The sequence below is a fragment of the Carcharodon carcharias genome, chromosome 10, assembly GCF_017639515.1.
Source record: "Carcharodon carcharias isolate sCarCar2 chromosome 10, sCarCar2.pri, whole genome shotgun sequence".
NCBI classification, from domain to species: domain Eukaryota; kingdom Metazoa; phylum Chordata; class Chondrichthyes; order Lamniformes; family Lamnidae; genus Carcharodon; species Carcharodon carcharias.
The window spans coordinates 44,317,648-44,339,925 of record NC_054476.1 but is presented as its reverse complement, the minus strand read 5'-3'; the positions used below and the strand labels follow the sequence as shown (position 1 = coordinate 44,339,925).

At 41.3% G+C, this 22,278-nt stretch overlaps 1 protein-coding gene across 3 annotated transcripts; it reads left to right on the top strand.

Annotated features, from left to right (window-relative positions):
• The first annotated feature begins 362 nt into the window (after nucleotides 1-362).
• Nucleotides 363-7,787, top strand: calca (calcitonin/calcitonin-related polypeptide, alpha). 3 transcript variants are annotated; one of them, XM_041197964.1, is made up of 5 exons: nucleotides 363-444; nucleotides 1,665-1,754; nucleotides 2,926-3,060; nucleotides 6,050-6,225; nucleotides 7,305-7,787. In XM_041197964.1, the coding sequence occupies exons 2-4, from the start codon at nucleotides 1,669-1,671 to the stop codon at nucleotides 6,207-6,209; spliced, it is 381 nt and encodes a 126-aa protein (XP_041053898.1). In that variant the 5' UTR covers nucleotides 363-444; nucleotides 1,665-1,668; the 3' UTR covers nucleotides 6,210-6,225; nucleotides 7,305-7,787. The 3 variants fall into 3 exon arrangements, with proteins under 3 accessions (XP_041053898.1, XP_041053897.1, XP_041053896.1); XM_041197963.1 differs by having other exon boundaries at nucleotides 6,047-6,225; XM_041197962.1 differs by lacking the exons at nucleotides 6,050-6,225; nucleotides 7,305-7,787 and adding an exon at nucleotides 4,014-4,468.
• Nucleotides 7,788-22,278: the final 14,491 nt, after the last annotated feature.

The window sequence follows — 22,278 nt, the reverse complement described above, 5'->3', positions numbered from 1 at the left end:
TTTCTTTGCCGACCAAGCAGACCTCTTGGCATTTAGAAGTCACGTAATGTTACATTTTTAGTAACCATAAAACACTAATTGATCGAGATGATTTTCTAGACTGTTCATTAATCGTCTGATATGCTTTACGTTAAATGACCTCAATGCAAGTAAACCGGTATTGACTGTTTCACGAGATCTATAACTTTGTGAATGAAGCGCCGTGAAGACCTACGTCATGAGCGGGGCGAGCCGTCAGCCCTGCGCTGATTGGCATATTCTTGCAGGTTAGATTTATGATTGGCAGATTGTTGACGATCTTACACCCACTCACTGAACACACAAAGAGCCAGCAACGTTGGATATAAAAGGATGGGCGTTGAGCAGCTAACAGTACCAGAATTAAAAAAGCTAAGTTAAAGAAGAAACTTGCTTTGTTATTTCTTCGCAAAAGTGAATCTCAAGGTAAGACAATGCAATTGTGATAGTCGTTTCTGTAGGTTTTGAAAAACGTAAACGACGTTTGCTATTTTGTCTTCACTACTTTGCTATATTTTCATTGCACTTTCTGCAATTCTGTTCAAACTTTTGGTCTGTTTTAAGTAATTAGACTGGAATTCAATCCCTTTAAATCTATTTTTGTGTGTTTATAACCAGAGAAATACAGATAGCTGATTGGAAGTTAGGAAGTCTATATGTAATAGGCATGTATATCTAATGTATAGCTTCTATTCACCAATGCATATATTTCTTTGCAAACTTTATAATGTAGCCAATGGATGCGATTGTACCTGACAAGAGCGTCTGATATTTAACTTTGTAGTTTAGGATTTGCTTTATTTTCGCGTTTCAAGGCCCTTATCGTCTTTGGGAATGATTTGTATGACCACATTTGATATAAGGGCAATCTATAAATCGCTATTGCCTGTATCAGATTTAGCGAACGCCACATTAAAAAAACAAATGCTTCACAAATTTTATTTACACATAGGTTTGAAAAGCAGTTTTTGCAGGAACATTTTGCATTTATTTTCCCACCGATGCATCTGCACCCGTTTTCCTTCTAATGCTTTGATTCTAGCAAGAATATTAATCATGTTATTCTGGAGTTCTGCTTCTATCTCTCCTAAAGGTAGCAGAAAGATAGTCAATATAGATCAGCATGGCTAAAATGTGAGCGGGAAAAGGGAAGGCTACACTGTCCATTTTGAGTAAATCATTACTCCAATATTCCAGGAATGCAGCGCCGTCATTATTTAGTTGGACTTTTAGATGCTTGAAGCAGAGCTCTAATATCATCAGCAGCATAGTTAATTCATTACACAATCCATAACTGGGTAGTTCCTGTGCTGCCAAGTTTAATCGATTGAGTAATAATTCTTGTATTTTTCTGTCCGGTTTTGATTTTACCTAGTTTGGTTAACGGCAAATGTTAGGTTTATGACCTTTAATTTTTCTGCTTAGTGCATCTTTTTTTCCTTTTTGTCTCTAAATACTTATTTGTTAACTGAGTTGGGTGCCACATCACAATTTAATGTTTCAACCCGGAAAGAGCCGGAAACTAACACACATCATTTGGCTGAAGTAACGCTAAGTGCCTCGGAGTGGCGCTCTAGAGTGACATTTTCGGGAGGTGCTGTGCTACTTATGAATTGGGTAAAATCATGCCTTTGTCTTTCCCTCAGAAACATGGTTCTGCTGAAGATCTCTGCTTTCCTTGTGGTTTATGCTGTTTTTGTATGTCAGATAAACAGCTCCCACGCAGTTCCTCTCAGGTAGGCATCGGGAGTGTAGTATTCTGTATTTTCTCTCGTATACTTTTGAGTCGGATTTCTATTGGGGAATGACATCAGCTTATTATACACTCAATATTTCATCTTAGTAACTTAGTTGTCCACCAAGTGTTGACTAAAATGTAGTCACATCAGTAAAATATAACACAATCCGAAATGAGTGGAAAGTGAGATCGAAGGAAGAAAAGGTTAACCGTTCGTTAGGGTTTACTTTGGGGGATGTTTTCGAAATCCTCACATTAATATAATGTCTATATATAACATTTTTTCTGCTTTTATTAATCGGTTTATCCTCTTGCAATGTCACAAGGCAGAAAGCAACATCGGAGATAGAATTTCGAAAACATCGAGTCAGATAAAGGTGGAAAAACGAGTAACGGTGTGTTTAAAAGGCAACTCAGAATTTGCAGGTTTACTCAGTGATACGGCTGTAATTGAGATTATTGTCAAATATGGCGCGCGCAGTTTTTTTTTGTACTCATGGATTTTAAGTTTAGCGGGAGAGAATTTGCATTTATATTGAATTCCCTGGCCACACCGGGGTGTCCCGCAACGCTTCCCTGCCAGTGAGGTACTTTTGAACACTAATCGCCATCATAATTTAGGGAAACCAGCTGCCAATTTGGGAGCAGCAAGATTCAATGCAATTCACTCAGCAATGAGATAAATAACCAGATAATCTGTTTTCAGTGATGGAGATTGAATGATTTTATAAACCCACCTGAGATAATAGAGGATGTGGGGGTGGGGTTTCGTCAGAATGGAAAGACAGCATCTCCTGCAGTGCCTTACTTTTGCACTCGAATGACAGCCTAGATTATGCACTCAAATCTCTGGGATGAAGCTTGAAGGCTGACTCAGCGGGACAGTGCTACCACTGAGCCAAGTCTGAATTTAATAGTAATGAATCAAACTCTGCTAGTAGCATAACTGATACAACAGACCAAATCTGCACTCTTGCAGTGATTTAATGATCCGGGGGACAATGGTCAGGGTGACAATGATTTTAAGTCTCCGCGCCCTACCGTATCAGTTAGAATTGCACAGATATCCATGTTTTTATACTCTAGCGACATTAGAATTACAACTGACCATTTATTGAATTGCATATGGAGACAAATGTATCACCACTCATTGTGAGGTTCTGGTTTAGATCTGTGCTGGAGTCATCTTCAGACAGGGTGGCGCTCAATGATTACGAAGTTCGGCGGTTACTGAATGCGCTAGTAAAGGAATTCATGCAAATGATGACAGAGGAACTGGAGCAACAAGTGCCCAACGCCAATAGGTAAGGTAACGCATACATTAAGATTTAAAAATAATATTCCTTCACGGGACTTAAGCGTCGCAGACTAGGTCAGCATTATTTGCCCAACCCTAATTGCCCTTGAGAAGGTAGTGGTGAGCTGCCTTCTTGAACCGCTGCAGTTGCTGTGGTGCTGTTAGGAAGAGAGTTCCAGGATTTCACTGAAGTTCTAGGTGTGGTTGAGTGATATGTCTCAAACAATATTACTTATTAAAGAACATAAAGAGTGTATTTCAGATTTATCCTAAGAGTAGCCTTACTTATATCAGGAGATGTTGATTAGAAAAATGCAGCGACATTGCTTTCTCATATAACAATCACCGCTAAGTCTTGGTATATAAAGTGAAATTAATTTGTTTTCCCGTGAATCAACCAGAATTATCTGACATAAAACACCACAATGTGGTTCATTAAATTTTGAGGAAAATGAATAGCTTGTTTTTAAAGGAGGATTGTGATCAAAAGGTATGTTTTAAATAAACGACATAGCCTGGTAAACAAAAGTGAGTTCTATGTCTTAGCCTTGCATGGGAGAAATAATGTTGGAGAAATTAAGTTTTGCCTGCAAATGACAGCAACGAGTATGAAACGAATGCTTGATGGGGTGCAGTCGTTATGCATGTTCATTAAACATATCAAAGCGGGTTTTGTTTCGGCAATTAGTTCAAAATGCATGAAGAAACTTTAAAAAAGCTGTTATTCTAAGTTTCGAACCGACGAGAAAAGCATGGCCATCCTTTTTGCAAGACCCCTTGGCACAGTAACGGGTATCCAGTACCACACTGAATAGTAACTCCTCAATGCAGATCATTTTGCATGTAACAGTTGCTTGTTTGTTACATGAAACCGTGAAGTTATACCTACATATAGCTCTAAGTGCATGACCCCGCATGCGTTATTATGAGATTGTTTGTTTTTGCATGTTTTTTCTGCAGCTTGGATAGATCCATTGTCAAACGATGCACGAGTCTGAGCACTTGTGTGGTGGGAAAGTTGTCCCAGGAGTTGCACAAATTACAAACCATCCAGCGCACTGACGTAGGAGCGACAACTCCTGGCAAGAAAAGGAACATTCTCACTGAGCTGGAAAACGAACGCTATGCAAACTACGGAGAGCCATTTGAAAGCAACTAATCGTTTGTTGTGATGCATGGATCTTAAATGCTTGAAGGATAAAGTGCTATGTTTTTTTTTTCGCCTCAATTTTTGACGAAGACTGCTAGACATGGACATAAATTAGAATAGTACATTAATCTTAATAAGCAATTACTTTAGCTTAAAACTGTTTTTCTCATTATAAAGTTTTACTGCCTTCTGTGGCTATACAGCTGTTTCATTAAATGAATGCTTCTTCGTGCATGACATGGGTCTTTGTTCAATAAACTTATTTTTCTACCTGGAATATTTTTTTCTATATTATCCATTCGACGGCAGGATTCTAGGCACAGTGACTTATTCAATGGTGTACAAGTTTCACTTTTTGACGTTACCTTTTCTGATGAGATGAGAAATTTTATAAATGCCCAATGTTACCAGCGCCTCTGGTAAATTTAGTTTAAAAGAAGTTAAAAGCCGTTTCCTCTCCATGTATCATGTTTAAATGCAACTGAATGATATTTATAAGTGATGGCATTTAGTGGCAACTTTAAAAACACTAGTTATTTATTTTAATTTAAAACAATTCTAAGACAAATGACTCAATGTTCATTGTAGTGTTTAAATAATGTACGGACTGCTGCTATAGAGACAACGTTCATGGTATTCTTGCGTAGCCTTCAATTTGACATCTTCGAGTAAGAGTTCATTTTAAAAAAAATTAATGCCCTTCTTTTCTAAGGTCGCTTGTCCCACGTAGTCCCTTCGGTTGAAGGAACTTGCTCTGTTGCATCTGATCGGATCATGTCGAGTTGATCGGGTCAGAATGGGTGGAATTAAAATCTGAAAACTCTCAGATTGGCTAAAGCACTGTCACATTCTTCCCGTAAACTGGCAAATGGATTAGATTCCAGACGCACTTGAAATTACAGTTTGCAATTTCAGGCATTTTTTGACTGACTGTGGTGTATCCATTTCAATTAGTATCAATTACATCTTGTAATTTAATATTGTCATTATTTTCCCTCCGTAGATATCTGTATTTCTGTTCGTGGACGTTCTTATTATCTTATTTGTTTCTACATTCGATATTTTTGTGCCCCTTCAACTCCTCCCAGTTATTCAGTGGGAGTTGCTGTCTGTTTTAAGGCTCCAGGTCTGTGGCCAGAAGCCAACGTCTGTTGCATGCACAATGCAATCTTGGTAAATATGCAAATCACATGTCAGCAGTGAAGCAGGCTTAGAACTAATAACATTTCGGGCACCATAGCCATTAGTTGTGTGACTTCTAGTGGTTTACATTCATGCATAATTCATCTTGGTCAATAAAGAGGGGACAGCAGAGATGCTTTTAAGGAAAACCCAGATAAACAGACGCGGGAGAAAGAAATAGCAGATATTCTAATAGGATTAGATGGAGAGTAATAGGAAGAGGTTCGGATGAAGCATAAATGCCGACATGGACCACTTGGTCCGAATGGCCTGTTGCTGTGCTATACAGTCTGTAATTTTATACAAAGAAAGAGTTAACATTATCTTCTGGAAAAACTCAGCAGGTCTGGCAGCATCGGCGGAGAAGAAAAGAGTTGACGTTTCGAGTCCTCATGTCTGTCGAAGGGTCATGAGGACTCGAAACGTCAACTCTTTTCTTCTCCGCCGATGCTGCCAGACCTGCTGAGTTTTTCCAGGTAATTCTGTTTTTGTTTTGGATTTCCAGCATCCGCAGTTTTTTTGTTTTTTTTTAACATTATCTTCTACCCGTTATGCAGACCGCAAGTCTTTCGGCAACAACGGATTAACAGGGAAGGGTTAGTGCTTTGGCCTCTGGGGTATGCACTTAACCTGATAAATGTTTCTGTTTCCATTTGTGAAGCAGTGTTCCTTTGGAGAAGCGAGCCTGCAAAACGGCCACTTGTGCGACTCACCGCCTGGCTGACTTCCTGAGCCGGACCGGAGGGATGGGCAACAGCGACTTCGTCCCAACCGACGTAGGGGCCAATGCCTTCGGAAGGCGAAGAAGGAATGTTCAGATGTAGATTATTCAGGGAACTGGTAATGAGCTGCTTCTCCGCTATTCTTGAACGCCGTATCAGCATCGATATTTGCATGTTTCTCGTGTCTAATTTCTGACTTAAATCGTAATGTTAATGGCAACAATCCACAACCACAAGAAGCAGTTTACACTTTGATGCCGAACTTGCTGCTGTTAGTAACATAGTTTTCCTGATGTTTCAACTAAATGGATCAACGCAATTATAGCTTTGGCGAAAACAGACACGTTACAGCGGATTATCTTGTACAGCCTTGGTTTAATATATGTAAAAGTTTACCCAGTATGATTTTTGATTCCAGTCATAATGTTGCGTTGTGGTACATTGAAGTTCACTGCCGTGTTTGTTTTAAGGTGTTTGCTAATCTTGATTACTATTTATATTGATTCTGACACCTAACGGATCAGTTGAACTAGTTTCCAACTGTTTACGCAGGAAACACTCTACTTCACCTACATTATCATCTGCTGCATTTACGTGGTAACAGAATCTTCCCTCTGTTTAGATAACTATCAAACTCATACTATCAAACTCATACTATCAAACGCCTTAGGTCAAATATTCATGGCTGTTCATGGGGATAGTCATTGTTAATGGGAGTAAAATTAATTCAATGAAGCAACATTTCCACTTCGCTTACATCGTAGTCTGCTTAGTATTTTGATAAGTGTAAAAAAAAGGCTAAAAACTATATAATCCTTTTCAATAGAAATTTCGGTTTTGACGCCCCACTGAAATTTATTAACCACACGGGAGTGCTTTAAATTGCTCTTTTAATACACGTTGACGATACAATACTGCAAAACGCTTGGATTCCCACTCCAACATTCTACATGCTATACGTAGATGATTACAAATCTGATCTGAAAATAACCAGTGTACAATCAGTTTGGGTTGTAAAATGAACAGTGCATTGTCACACTTCTATGGTACTGTCAAATACATAAAAACTCCACAAGTTGAAACGTTTTCGGAACTGAATATTGTATTTAGAAAATTCGCCAAACCTGGTCTTATCCTGCAGCCAAATGGAGTAAATAGTTAAAGTACTGAGTCTCCTGTACTTTTTGTGTTTTACAGGCAGACAGCAGTAACTGACGAGGCAAAGTTCTTTCCCGATTAGATGTCGCTTGGCTCGCTTCCCTCATCGCAGAAGCACGGAGAACAATTACGATTGGAAATGTTTACTTCACATCGTCTTAACGTTACAGTCCAAACTCATAGTTTTGTCCCAATTCCCCATCTTGTTAATCCTCGTTACTATTATGTAAAGCACTTCCTAAATGTATCGTACAGCAAAATAGACTTTTACATCACATCATGTTTTATATCCAATTATATTTGAAATAAAAGTGATGGTATATATATATTCTATTATTTATTAACGCTTGGGCACAATGTGCAATGTGACTTCCAGCTCTGTGCTGTTAGAACTTGGTCTCGACAGCACTCTTCAGTATCTCGGGGATATAGTAAATGTTGCCTCTCAAGGCATGTATGTAATATACTTTGTGTTGTGCCTTGATGTAAAACGCCATAAATTACATGATTGTACAGTATATTAATGACATCTTAAATATTGTATCAATTGTGAAAATCGCAAGATTAAAATATTTTCGATACATTGACGTCGCGGTACCTTTATTGGACGAAATCTTGGTTAGACCGAAGGGTTTGGAATCGTTGCGGCCGTGTTTCTGAGAGTTAACTGCAGTGACATGCAGCCTTTCCTGATTGGCTTCCTTAGACAGCAAGTCAGAATGAAAGTTCTGGAAGAATTAGGCTCTCATTTAGCCAACATTTAGTTCCAGCTCAAACTGCTACAAATTAAAGGGCGATAAGACTAATATTAACGTCGTTTGTAGTCCCATTGGCGCAGAGCTGGAACATTAGCCACTGCTTTTACCCAGTGAAAGTTAGCTTGGTTGCCTCAGCTTCAAATGTGTCCACAGCTTCTCTTGAAGTTACATCTTGGTGCTTGAGATTTTTGTTAGGGATTAGGCTGGGTGGCTCATTTTTTTTCGGTTGGCACAGACACAATGGGCCAAGTGGTCTTCTGTGCCATAAACTTTCTATGATTCTATTTGTTAGCCATGTGTTAGCCCTCGCTCAGTTAGCAGCGCTCAGCGTGAGTCAAAAAGTTCTGGGTTTGCGTCTCACCCCAGGGCTTGAACACAACAATCTAGTGCAGCTCAGTGCAGTGCTAATGGAGCACTTTTCTGCTAGTGGTACTGTTTTTCAGATTGAATGTTAAAGTGAGACCCTGCCTGCCCTCTCAGGTGGATGTAAAATATCCCATGGCAGTATTTCAAAGAAGAGCAGGGGAATCCCTCAATCAATATCACCAAAACAGATGATCTGGTCATATCATATTGCTCTTTATGGGAATCTGCTGTCCATTTCTGACATTCTTTTAGGATGGGAATAGAGGGATACGGACCCCGGAAGTGCAAAATGTTTTAGTTGACGGGCAATATGATTGGCACAGGCTTGGAGGGCCGAAGGGCCTGTTCCTGTGCTGTACTTTTCTTTGTTCTTTGTTCTTTGTTCTATTTCAAAACTACTTAATTGGCTGTAAAGTGCTTTGGGGCTGGGGGGCAGGGGGAGGTCAGGAGTAATGAAAGGTGCTATATAACTGCAAGATCTTCTTCTCTATTTTCTTCTTGAACAATTTATTCAAGCCAGTGAAACTTGTAGTTTATACAGTGGACAAAATAGGCGTATGAAATCTCCCCCCAAAAACAAATGCTTACAAAAGGGCGACTGACGTAGACACGTTCCTAGTAAGAAATAGTAATAATCATCACACAGTATCAGCAATATGCAAATCCCTGGCAAATGGACATCAAGAGAAAGACACAACTTTATTAAATATAAAATTTGCTAAATAGACCAAAGTCCCAGCTCTATATCAATCCATTTTAATAAAAGGCAAGGATTTATTTAATGTGTATCCTAGTTCAGCCTGATGACCAACATTGATGTATTTGGCATACAGTTATTGCTGCATTTACACTGCAGCTCAGTAACTGTTACTCACTGCACTGGATAGGGGCCAGTTGATGTTGCTTGGCTGTGTCCTGTTTAGGAGACACTCTCTCCCATGTCTGGGCATTGATTTGGATAGAATTGCATCCTAAAAGCTGGGCATCTCATGGAGTTCTCCAACTTGTCTGATGTAACATTATTAGAAGGGCGACATTTGCAACATTTTTCATGTGGTTGCTCTGTTATTCCACTGAAGCTATGGCAGAGAGGTAGAAATCCAGCCCTTAAAATTTTAGAGAGGAGAACGTTTAGAGGCCCAATTAATTTCTTGCACAGCTTGACAAACAAGTTTGGCACCACCCTGGATCCTAATGTCAAACCAATGGAGTGCCAGCATATCACTTCAAGAAGCATTGCTGTGGATTGAATTTGGCCCTGGTTCTCGGTTTGCAATGCTTTCCTCCCATCAGTGTTTTGCATTGATACTATACTTGCAGTGTAAATACATTGAAACATCACCTTTAGTGTGGTCCCATTGGATGTGTTTATGCCTCAAAATAGTGTTTTTGGCTTTGAAGAATAACATGGGTGTGAAGTTAACTAAATGATATGAGACTATGAGAAGCTCGTATCACACAACTTCTGGTTGTAGTACAAACAACTGATTAAAACATTTCCAGGAATTTTAGCTTTATTGTTGTCCTTGTGAACCAGCACCAAAACAACTGTTGTTGTTTAATTGTCCTGCTGACTGTTTCCACCCTCTAAACATGGGAAGATGGCCATTTTAAGAGTCCATTAAAAGGATTCTCAGCTGCCGTCGGAGAAAGATGGATGTAAACCTTTTATGCATGTTGTTTCAGTATTTTGAGGGCTCCACAATTAACCTCCTTGCTGCAAAAACTTTACATGCCACTCAAAACTGGTTCTTCCTTTCACTGCTAACTCTTCCAACCTTCCCTTTAAGTTGCTGCAGCAAATATTCAAAAGTGACTTTTGGGATGAGATCTTAAACTGGCACCATATTGGTCTGTTCAGGTTGATGCAAGAGATCCCATGGCACTTTTGTGAAGAAAAGCAGTGAGTTCTCCTCGTATCCTGGCAAATCTTCATCCCTCTACCATTAGCTGGTCATTTATCTCATTGCTACTTATGGAATTTTGCTTGACTATTACATTGACCTACAACCGTTCAAGATAAGTAATTGGCTTTGAATCTCTTTGGGACATCCTGAGAAGATAAAAAGTGTGATACAAATGCAAGTTATTTATGTTTATCTATATCCTAGGCCTTTTTAATAAATAATTTGGAATGTGTGCATTTAGCTACAGCATTTTATACTCCGTCATAATGTTTCCAATGCATCTGAGAGGTATAACAGGCCTGTTGTCCTGATTGAAACTTGTATTGTGACACTAGGATTTCCAATGCATGTGCATAAAAAAATTATTTGTGCACCTAATTACTCCAACAGGGATACTGGAGTGTGTTGTTGGCTTATATAATAAAGAAGTTCTTTTGGTGCTGCCCTAACAGGATCCAAACCTTATTAAGGTGTAATATAAATGATGAACTTGATGAGAATAAAAGAAAAACTCTGAGATGCATGCAATCCTTGCAATTCAGAAGAGATGATGGAATAAAACAATATTGTTCAAAACAAAATATGGTGGATGCTGGAAATGTGAAACAACAACAGAAAATGCTGCATATGCTCATCAGGTCTGACAGCATCTGTGGAGAGAGAAACTGAGTTGACGTTTCAGGTCGATGACGTTTCATTAGAACTGCATATAATATAGTTGTTATGTTACTGAACTAGTGATCCAAACATCTGGACTAATAATCCAAAGGAAGCTACTTGAATATTTGAATTTATCTTAGAGATCTGGAAATAAAAAGCATGGGCAGCAAAACTATTTCTAGTGTACCCATTTACCCTAACAGGGCTGCGCAGTCATAATTATAAAATTGACCAGGAGGCAGTTTCATTGTGGAATTTTAAACCAACTGGTTTACTCTCCTACAGTGACACCATGGCCCACTCCCTAATTATGCACAATACTCCCTGTCCTTCCTGCAGTACTTCTTCATGCAAGCGCAGGAGATCCTTTTACCTCCTCCCTTCTCACCATCCAAATCCTCAAGTACTTCTATTAGTTAAAACAGAAATTTCTTTTAATTTAATATAAGCAGTTCGTTGCTCACAATGTACTGTCCTGTACATTGGGGTGACCAAATACAGATTGAGTGACTGCATTGCAGTTGGCCTCTTTTCAATAAGCAAGCCCATCTCTGTGCTTCTGTTTGCCAGTCATTTTAAATCTTCACCTTGCTGCCACTTTGCCTTCCCTGTCCTCAGCCTCCCACAGTGTTCCAATAAAACTCAACATAGACTTGAGGAACAGTACCTCAGCTTTCAATTACACACTTTACAGCCATATGGACTCAACACTAAATTCAACAATTTCAGACCATAGTCTCTGCTTCCATTTTATTTCCATTTTCTTTATTGGTTTTAGTTTCACTCTTTTGATTTTCTCTTTTATTCCTTTTTTTTTTGCTTTTGGACTGCAGCTGTTCATGATTCTGCCATGCACACATCCTCTAGGCACATGCCAATGGTCTCTATTAAGGACTTTGCTGCAGGATGTGCTGCAAAGTATTTCTCCTCAGATTCAGTATGTGGACAATGAATGGGTGTCAGCCTTTTCACTGGGGAGCCAACCCTGAATGTGCTGAGAGCCCTCAAAGAACTGTGGCACCTCTGAGTGACTCAAGGTGTAAGAGTTGTGTGAGCACCCAGGGTACCTTGCACAAATATGCATTATCTGCTTTTGGTGATCACAGATCAGCTGCACGTTCAAAGAGTGGAATATTTTTCTATTGATAAATCTTACTGGCAGGGAGCTCTTAAGGCCACATGCATGCAGTTGTGGCACCCTGCACTTGTGGGAAGTGGGAGATCACTGCAAATCCCACAAGTCTGACAGTCTGCCTTGCTGCATCCATGGTGAACTGCATGTAATTGCATGCTTTATTGAAAAGGGCATTAGTCACCTCCCTTATTCATTTATGAGTGGATGATTGTGAGATTTCACAGAGGTTCTCAGGGGAGCCCTGAAATAATTTGAACATAGGAGCATAAGACGCAGGAGCAGAAGCAGGCCATTTGGCCCACTGAGTCTGCTCCACCATTCAATGGGATCATGGCTGATCTGATAATCCTCAACTCCACTCTCCTGCTTTTTCCTCATAACCCTTGATTCCCTTACTGATTAAAAATCTGCCTATCTTAGCCTTGAATATACTTAATGACCCAGCCTCTACTGCCCTCTGCAGTAAAGAATTCCTCAGATTCATTACCCTCTGAGAGAAGAAATTCCTTCTCATCTCTATTTTAAATGGGTGACCCCTTACATTGAGATTATGCCCTCTGGTCCGCGACAATCCCACAAGGAGAAACAACCTCTCAGCATCTAACCTGTCAAGCCTCCTAAGAATCTTATATGTTTCAAGAAGGTCGCCTCTCATTCTTCTAAACTCCAATGAGCACAGGCCCAATCTACTCAACTTCTCCTCATAAGAAAATCCCTCCATACCCAGAATCAACCTTGTGAACCTTCTCTGGACTGCTTCCAATACCAGTATGTCTTTCCTTAGATAAGGGGACCAAAACTGTTCACAGTATTCTAGGTGTGGTTTAACTAGTGCATTGCATAGTTTTAGCAAGACTTTCTTATTTTTATACTCCATTCCCTTTGAAATAAAGGGCAACGTTCCATTTGCCTTCCCTATTACCTGCTGAACTTGTATGCTAACTTTTTGGGATTCATGCATGAGGACTTCCAAATCCCTCTGTGCTGCAGCTTTCTGCAGTCTTTCTCCATTTAAGTAATATTCAGCTCCTCTATTCTTCTTGCCAAAGTGCATAACGTCATACTTCCCCACATTATATTCTATCTGCCAAGTTTTTGCCCACTCACTTAACCTGTCTATATCCCTCTGTAGACTCTTTGTGTCATCCTTACCACTTGCCTTCCCACCTATTTTTGTGTCATTCGCAAACTTGGTGATAGTACATTCACTTCCTCATCTAAGGTATTAATATATATTGTAAATAATTGTGGCCCTAGCACTGATCCCTGTGGCACTCCACTAGCTACAGGCTGCCATCCTGAAAATGCCCCCCTTATCCCAACTCTCTGTCTTCTATTAGTTAGCCAATTTTCTATCCATGCTAATATACCACCCCCAACAACATGGGCACTTATCATATTAAATAGCCTTATGTGTGGTGCCTTATCGAATGCCTTTTGGAAATCCAAATATATTACATCTATTGGCTCCCCTTTATCTATCTGCTTGTTACCTCTTCAAAGAATTCTAATAAATTTGTCAGGCATGATTTCCCCTTCATGAAGCCATGCTGACTCATCTTGATTATATTATGCATTACTAAATGCTCTGCTATTACATCCTTTATAATAGACTCTAATATTTTCCCAATGATGGATGTTAAGCTAACTGGCCTATAGTTACCTGTTTGTTGTCCCCCTCCCTTTTTGAATAAGAGTGTAACATTGGCAGTTTTCCAATCTTCTGGGGCTTTTCCAGAACCTAAGGATTCTTGGAAGATTGCTACCAGCGCATACACTATCTGTGTAGCCACTTCCTTTAATACCCTAGGATGCAACCCATCAGGTCCAGGAGACTAATTGGCATTTACCCCTATTAGTTTCCCTAGTACATTTTCTCTAGTTTCCCCCCATCCCGCTTTTGCCACTTGATTATTTAATATTTTTGGGATGCTATTAGTGTCTTCTACCGTGAAGGCTGATGCAAAGTATTTATTCAACTCCTCTGCCAATTCCTGATTCCCCATTATTATTTCCCCAGCCTCATTCTCTAAGGGCCCTATGGCCTCTCTCTTTCTTTTTATATATTTAAAGAAGCTCTTAATGTCCATTTTTATATTACTTGCTAGTTTAACCTCAAAGTTATTTTCTCCCCCTTTATCTTTTTTGGTCATCTTTCATTGGTTTTTTAAAACTTTCTCAATCCTCTGGCTTACCACTAATCTTTGCCACATTGTATGTTTTTCTTTCAATTTGATACTATCATTAACTCCCTTGGTTAATCATGGTTGGTTGAGACCCTTCCTAGAATCCTTCTTCCTCACTGGGATATACCTCTGTTATGAGTTATGAACTAATTTCTTAAACATCTGCCATGGTTCATCAATTATCTTTCCTGCTAAACTCCTTTCCCAGTCCACTCCAGCCAACCCTGCCCTCATTCCTTTGTAATGACCCTTATTTAAGTTTAGCACAGTTATTTCTGATCCAAGTTTCTCACACTCAAACTGAATGCTAAATTCAACCATGATATGGTCACTGTTTTCTGGGGGACCTTTTACTCTGAGATCATTTATTAAACCTGCCTCATTACACATTACCAGATCCAACATAGCCTGATCCCTGGTTGGATCCACTACATCCTGTTCTCAGGAACTGTACCAAATACACTCTATGAATTTTTGTTCATGGCTACCTCTGCAAATTTGATTTTCCCTATCTACATGAAGATTAAAGTGACCCATGATTAATGCACTGCCTCTTTTACATGCCCTCATTATCTCTTGATTTATTCTCTGTCATCTGGTATAGCTACTGTTAGGGGGCTTATAGATTACACCCACCAGTGTCTTCTTCTCCTTGTTATGTCTTACCTCCACCCATATGGATTGTACATCTTCCAATTCAAGGTAATTTCTTGCTATCATACTTATTCCATCTCGTACTAACAAAGCTACCCCACCACCCTTTCCTTACTGCCTGTCCTTTCGAAAAGTCTCGAATATTTAGTTCTCAGCTTTGATCTCCTTGTAACCTTGTCTCTGTAATGGCTATAAGATCATATCCATTAACCTCAATTTGTGCCATTAATTCATTTATTTTGTTCCGAATACTATGTGCATTTAAGTAAAGAGCCATTAATTTTGCCTTTTTACCATTTTTGCTGGCAAAAAAGTTAAGTGCGGCAATTACATTCATAGTGACCGGTATTGGGTGGCCTTGCAGTCTGTGCGGAGTAAAATCTTCACAGAAAATGTGGCAGGTATGATCCACCACATCCCTAAACATGTGAAGGCATTTGCAGCACTGTCTCTCGCTCATCTCCATGTATGAGAGGCATCTTCTGTAGACCCTTGGCCATGCCACATACCTCCGTGGATTTGGTCCCTCCTTGTCAGCATCTGCATCTCCCTAGGGCCCCATTGGCTCTTGTTCCTCAGGGCAAAGCTCTTCTCTGAGCTGTGCCAAACGGTGACAGGCCCTTCTTCTCCTCACTTGAATCAAACCTATCAAGAAGGCAGCGTTGCCTGCACTCTGCATTCTATACTCATCTGTCTCTGTGAACAAGTAGAATAGAGACATGATTGCACCTTACCTTTCTCCATCAACAAGCCAGGAAGCCAGTGTGAAATCCTATCCCTCATTCTAGTCATGGCATCCCCAGCCCATTCCTTGCAGCTGAAGCACATCCTGAAGGTTCACAGGAGGCTGAGCATCCACCTCTGACATGATTGTGCATTCACAAAGAGGCTTTGATCAGGCTGAATAGAGCCATGCGCACTTACCCTCAGTCAGACTACTATCAGCCTACCTCCTTTAACCTAAAAACTAGCCCAGACTTACACTAATTTCATGACTGCAAATGTTGTGGTCTGTAAGCCATGACCATTCAAACGATATTCTGGATCCTTGTCTTGTTGCTTATTTGCAGCAGCCATGGCCCCTTAATCATGTGAGACTCTGTCCTTCATTATATGTCTCTGTGATGGACGTGTGGGCATTCAGAGGAAACCAACATTGCCCCAAACCTTAATTGATTCTAGCATGAATGTGCTCCATGAATTAAGGTGCCAAACTCGTTCAACTGGCACTTGGCACAAGTTAACAGTTCTCAGCTGAGTGTTGACCTGCATGTTTTGAACCGATAATTATTAGGGTGCCCTTTCACTTGGCCCAAAATTATCGTTGTTAACTCCTCCCACATCCTCTCAATTCTTTTTCAAGCATTATTTTTCAACTCTGTCATTCCAAGGCCTTGGTCATCATGGTTGTGCTGCGATTTGTCTGGGTGACCAATTTTCAACCTCCCTTTCTTACCCTCTAAGTCCCTCCAATCTCACTGCATCCACATTCCCCTTCTTCCGATCACTCTTCTGCCTCCCCCTGTTATCCTGGAGCCAATGTTGATATTCCTGTCCTACCCCTGAATCATTTAGTGTTGCTGTCCCCATGCCCTTTGTTGATCTGACCTTCTCCTTCTCAAGGTTACCCCCATGAGACCACCCAATACCCCCACTGACTTTCCAACTCCCCATTCACAGGATGCTGATGCCTCCCCTGATCATGACTGTGCCACCTGCCATCCAGCACAAATCCTCCAACACCCAGGGCCAAAATCTGCAACCAACTGACCATTCCCCGTACACGATGCTGTGCCCAATCATCACTGCCCAGAGAGGCCTTTCCCCTCTCAGGACCAGGACCAAGACATGCGTGCCATGCAGAGCCCACTCAGGCCCAGGGATGTCTTCTGAATCTGCCCCCGACGGTGTGGCCTCAGCTCCAGGACAGACTCACACTAATACCCTTTGTGCTTTAAACAACCACCCCCTTCCCCAGTCATGTTTCTATGCTCCACTCTTCCCTCCCATCCTCCAGTCAGCCCCGCTCCCCAGCCCAGTCATACCTATGACTTTTCCCTCCCCGCTGGCATTGCTTCCCATGCATTAGCCTTGGTGCGGCTTCTGACAAGTAATGAAACCTTGCAGCACCCATTGTTAAAGGTAGACAAAACCTTCTATGTACCTCAAAGTCACTGATTAAAGTGAAGGTCACCAGGTGTACGTCACTTATATATGGCCATAAAACAGACCACATATCATGACAAATATCTAACGCTTATTCCCTGGAGTTATATTCCATTGTGAACAAATGATACATTCTTGTAGACAGAGTGCAGTTCTAAAAGCAATGTTACATCCTCTTATCAATAATACACTCCATCATAACCAATTCACATAACACAAATTACCCACGTCCCACAGATACCAAGTGATTCCGGTGAGTTGTATTTTTAATGAGCATTCATGAGATGCAAATAGATGCAAATGTGGTTCCCGATATCGATCAGTGGGAAAGTCAACCCGCCTTTAGCATGCCACAAGAACAAAATTCCAAACTAATTCCCGCTGGCAGGAAACTGACTTTTCCACTCCAAATTTTGTGCATCCACGAGTGGAACTTTCCGCCTTTAGTGTTTTATTCCAGAATTTTTGATTCCAATGCACCTGGGCCAAATCTCTTCCTAACTGAGTGAAATTAAACCTCCTCTGGTTGACTATTTTCATTTTTGAATTTTCCTTGTCCTTTTCCATAAGAACTCTAAATCTAATATAGAGTGGTAAAAATGTGGAACACCCCACCACCAGGAGTTGTTGGAGTAAATAGTATAGATGCATTTAAGGGAAAACTAGACAAGCATGTCAGATTTTGATAACACTACTAATTTTTCAGGATCTATGTTGGTCTGAAGTAGCATTTATGGATTTTGTCTTGACCACCTTTTAAACAATTCTGTTTGAATTTCTGTTAGTGGGACGATTTACAGTTAAGGCAGGCTGGGAAAAGGATGGCAGCTGTTTGGGAGAAACTGGTGTTGATGACTTCATTACTTTAAAGGTACCAAAAAAATTTGGGTTCAAGGAATTGTATTTGTTTTAATGAGACTGTGCAGTTGAGGGCTTCTTTGTCAGCTTTGAAGAAATAAACAAAAGGTTTAAGTCCAGCAGCTTGAACTTAATATGACACCTTGTCTTTAAACCAGAGCCATGTGTTTTAATAGGTTTTGGTTTACGAAATGCCTTAATTGATTTACCATATCTGTAGGACAGAACACTTGCAATTTAAAAGAAAGGCATTTATTTCCTGACATTATGGTTGGAATAAGTACTCTTAATTGTCTTGGTATCTGTGGGGCGAGGGTAATTTGTGTTACGTGAATTGGTTACCATGGGTTGTATTATTGATAAGAGGATGTAACATTGTTTTTACAACTGCACTGTGTCAACAAGGATGTATCATTTGTTCACAATGGAATGTAACTCCAGGGAACCAGGGAATAAGAGATGGATGATAGACTGTCCACCAATGTTCATTACAAGCCTACCGACTTCCACAGCTACCTCAACTACAGCTCCTCACACCACGCTTCCTGTAAAGACTCCATCCCATTCTCTCAGTTCCTTTGCCTCCGTCGCTTCTGTTCTGATGATGCTACCTTCAAAAACAGTTCCTCTGACATGTCCTCCTTCTTCCTTAACCAAGGTTTTCCACCCACGGTCATTGACAGGGCCCTCAACCGTGTCCAGCCCATCTCCCGCGCATCTGCCCTCACGCCTTCTCCTCCATCCCAGAAACATGATAGGGTCTTCCTTGTCCTCACTTATCACCCCACCAGCCTCCACATTCAAAGGATCATCCTCCGCCATTTCCGCCAACTCCAGCATGATGACACCACCAAACACATCTTCCCTTCACCCCACCGGCGGCATTCCATAGGGATCGTTCCCTCCGGGACACCTTGGTCCACTCCTCCATCACCCCCTACTCCTCAACCCCCACCTATGGTACCTCCCCATGCCCACGCAAAAGATGCAACACCTGCCCCTTCACTTCCTCTCTCCTCACCGTCCAAGGGCCCAAACACTCCTTCCAAGTGAAGCAGCATTTCACTTGCATTTCCCCCAACTTAGTCCATTGCATTCGTTGCTCCCAATGCAGTCTCCTCTACAAACTTAAACTGTGCGACCGCTTTGCAGAACACCTGCGGTCTGTCTGCAAGAATGACCCAAACTTCCCTGTCGCTTGCCATTTTAACACTCCACCCTGCTCTCTTGCCCACATGTCTGTCCTTGGCTTGCTGCATTGTTCCAGTGAAGCCCAACGCAAACTGGAGGAACAGCACCTCATCTTCCAACTAGGGACTTTACAGCCTTCCGGACTGAATATTGAATTCAACAACTTTAGGTCTTGAACTCCCTCCTCCATCCCCACCCCCTTTCTGTTTCTTCCCTCTTCCTTTTGGTTTTTCCAATAATTTATATAGATTGTTTTTTCCCACCTATTTCCATTATTTTTAAATCTTTTATGCCCCCCACCCCCACTAGAGCTATACCTTGAATGCCCTACCATCCATTCTTAATTAGCACATTTGTTTAGATAATATCACCGACTTTAACACCTCTGTGTTCTTTTGTTCTTTTGTCTGTGACATCTTTTGATTATCTGCTCCTATCACTACTTGCTTGTCCCTACAACCACACCAACCCCTCCACTTCTCTCCCAACCACCCCCCCAACAACCTTAAACCAGCTTATATTTCACCCCTCTCCTTGGATTCACCCATTTCTGCTGAAGGGTCATGAGGACTTGAAACGTCAACTCTTTTCTTCTCCGCCGATGCTGCCAGATCTGCTGAGTTTTTCCAGGTAATTCTGTTTTTGAATAAGAGATAGATATTTGTCGTTATTCTACAGGACTCTAGTTATGGAGTTGGGGTAACACAAGAACACCCTCACCCTAAGCCAATGAAAGAGGTTAATTTGAATTATTTCCAATAAAGAAGAGGGACAGTGAGAAGTAGCGATAAATGTTAGAAAATCAGAGTTCTTTTTGCACAGTTTTACCATCGTTTCTGTGGTATAATTCTTCTGAGACACAGTTCAACATATTGTCATTTCAAAGACAGAAGAAGAAAGGCATTGTGTATGGTGGTAGCACTTGAGTAATCCTAGGGCTGTGAGGGATAAGAACCATCCATGTTGGCTTCATCATTTTTTAAGTATATGTAACAAATTGCTCAATAAATTCTACTTGATTCGTAAATGCTATTTACAGCTGAGGACCCTATTGTTAGAAACTGTAAGAATTCAGAACTTAGATATTTTAAGTAAAAGGGTTTTATATCTCGAAACCCCTAAAGCCTGCAAGCATATGAGGGAGAAGTATATAGAGGGTTACGGAGATTCATTTAGATGAGGAAAAATGGGAGGAGACTTGAGTAGAGCACAAACCTTGGCATAGACTGGTTGAGGGTGACAGTGGCCTATTTCTCTGCTGCATATGCAATGTAATCCTATGTAATTAAAAAAAATCATTTAAGGGGTGTGAGCATCACTGGCTGGGCCAGCATTTATTGCCCATCCTTAATTGCCCTTGAGAAGGTGGTGGTGAGCTGTCTTACTGAACTGCTGCAGTCCATGTGATGTAGGTACACCCACAGTTAGGGAGGAATGGTGATATATTTCCAAGTCAGAATGGCGAGTGGCTTGGAGGGGAAATTCCAGGCTGTGGTATTCCTATCTATCTGTTGCCCTTATCCTTCTAGATGGTAGTGGTCATGAGTTTGGAAGATGCTGCCTAAGGAGCCTTGGTGAGTTTCTGCAGTGTATCTTGTAGATGGTACACACTGCTGCCTCTTTTCTTTGATGGTGGAGAGAGTGAATGTGTGTGGAAGGGGTGCCAATCAATCAGGCTGCCTTGTCCTGGATGGTGTCAAGCTTTTTGAGTGTTGTAGGAGCTGCAGTCATCCAGGTAAGTGGAGAGTATTCCTCACAGTCCTGACTTGTACCTTGTGGGTGGTGGACAGACCTTGGGGATTCAGGAGGTGAGTTCTTGCTGCAGGATTCCTAGCTTCTAACCTGCCCTTGTAGCCACACTATTAAATGGCTAGTCCAGTTCAGTTTCTGGTCAATGGTAACCCCCAGGATATTGATTGTGTGGGATTCAGTGATGGTAATGCCAGTGAACGTCAAGGGGCGATGGTTAGACTCTATCTTGTTGGAGATGGTCATTGCCTGCCAATTGTGTGGCATGAATGTTACTTGCCACTTATAGTCCAAGCCTGGATATTGTCCATGTCTTGCTGCATTTGGACATGGACTGCTTCAGTATCTGAGGAGTTGTGAATTGTACTGAACATTGTGTAATCATCAGTGAACATCCCCACTTCTGACCTAAGGATGGAAGGAAGATCATAGATGAAGCAGCTGAAGATGGTTGGGCCGAGGACACTACCCTGAGGAACTCCTGCAGAGATGTCCTGGAACGGAGATGATTGACTCCCAACAACCATCTTCCTGTATGCTAGGTATGACTCAAACCAGTGAAGAGTTTTCCTCTGATTCCCATTGACTTCAGTTTTGCTCGGGCTCCTTGATGCCACACTCTGTCAAACGCTGCCTTGATGTCAAGGGCAGTCACTCTCACCTCACCTCTGGAGTTCAGCTGTTGGAACCAAGGCTGTGATGAGGTCAGGAGCTGTGTGACCCTGGCGGAACCCAAACTGAGCATCAGTGAGCAGGTTATTGCTAAGCAAGAGCAGCTTGATAGCACTATTGATGACCCCTTCCATCACTTCACTGATGATTGAGAGTAGACTGATGGGGCAGTAATTGGCCAGGTTAAATTTGTCCTGCTTTTTGCAAACAGGGCTTACCTGGGTAATTTTCAACATAGCCGGGTAAATGCCAGTGTTGTAGATATGCTAGAACAGCTTGGCTAGAGGCGTGGCAAGCTCTGGAGCACAAGTCTTCAGTACTATTGCCGGAATATTGTCAGGGCCCAGAGCCTTTGCAGTATCCAGTACCCCCAGCCGTTTCTGGATATCACGTGAGTGAATCAAATTGGTAGAAGACTGGCACCTGTGTTGCCTGGGACCTCAGGAGGAGGCTGAGATGGATCATCCACTTGGCACTTCTGGCTAAAAATTGTAGCAAATGTAGCCTTATCTTTTGCACTAATGTGCTGGGTTCCTCCATCATTGAGGATGGGGATATTTGTGGAGCTGCCTCCTCCAGTGAGTTGTTTAATTGTCTACCACCATTCATGACTAGATGGAGTGCAGAGCTTAGATCTGATCTGTTGGTTGTGAAATTGCTTAGCTCTATCTCTTGCTGTTTATGCTGTTTGGCATGCAAACAGTCCTGTGT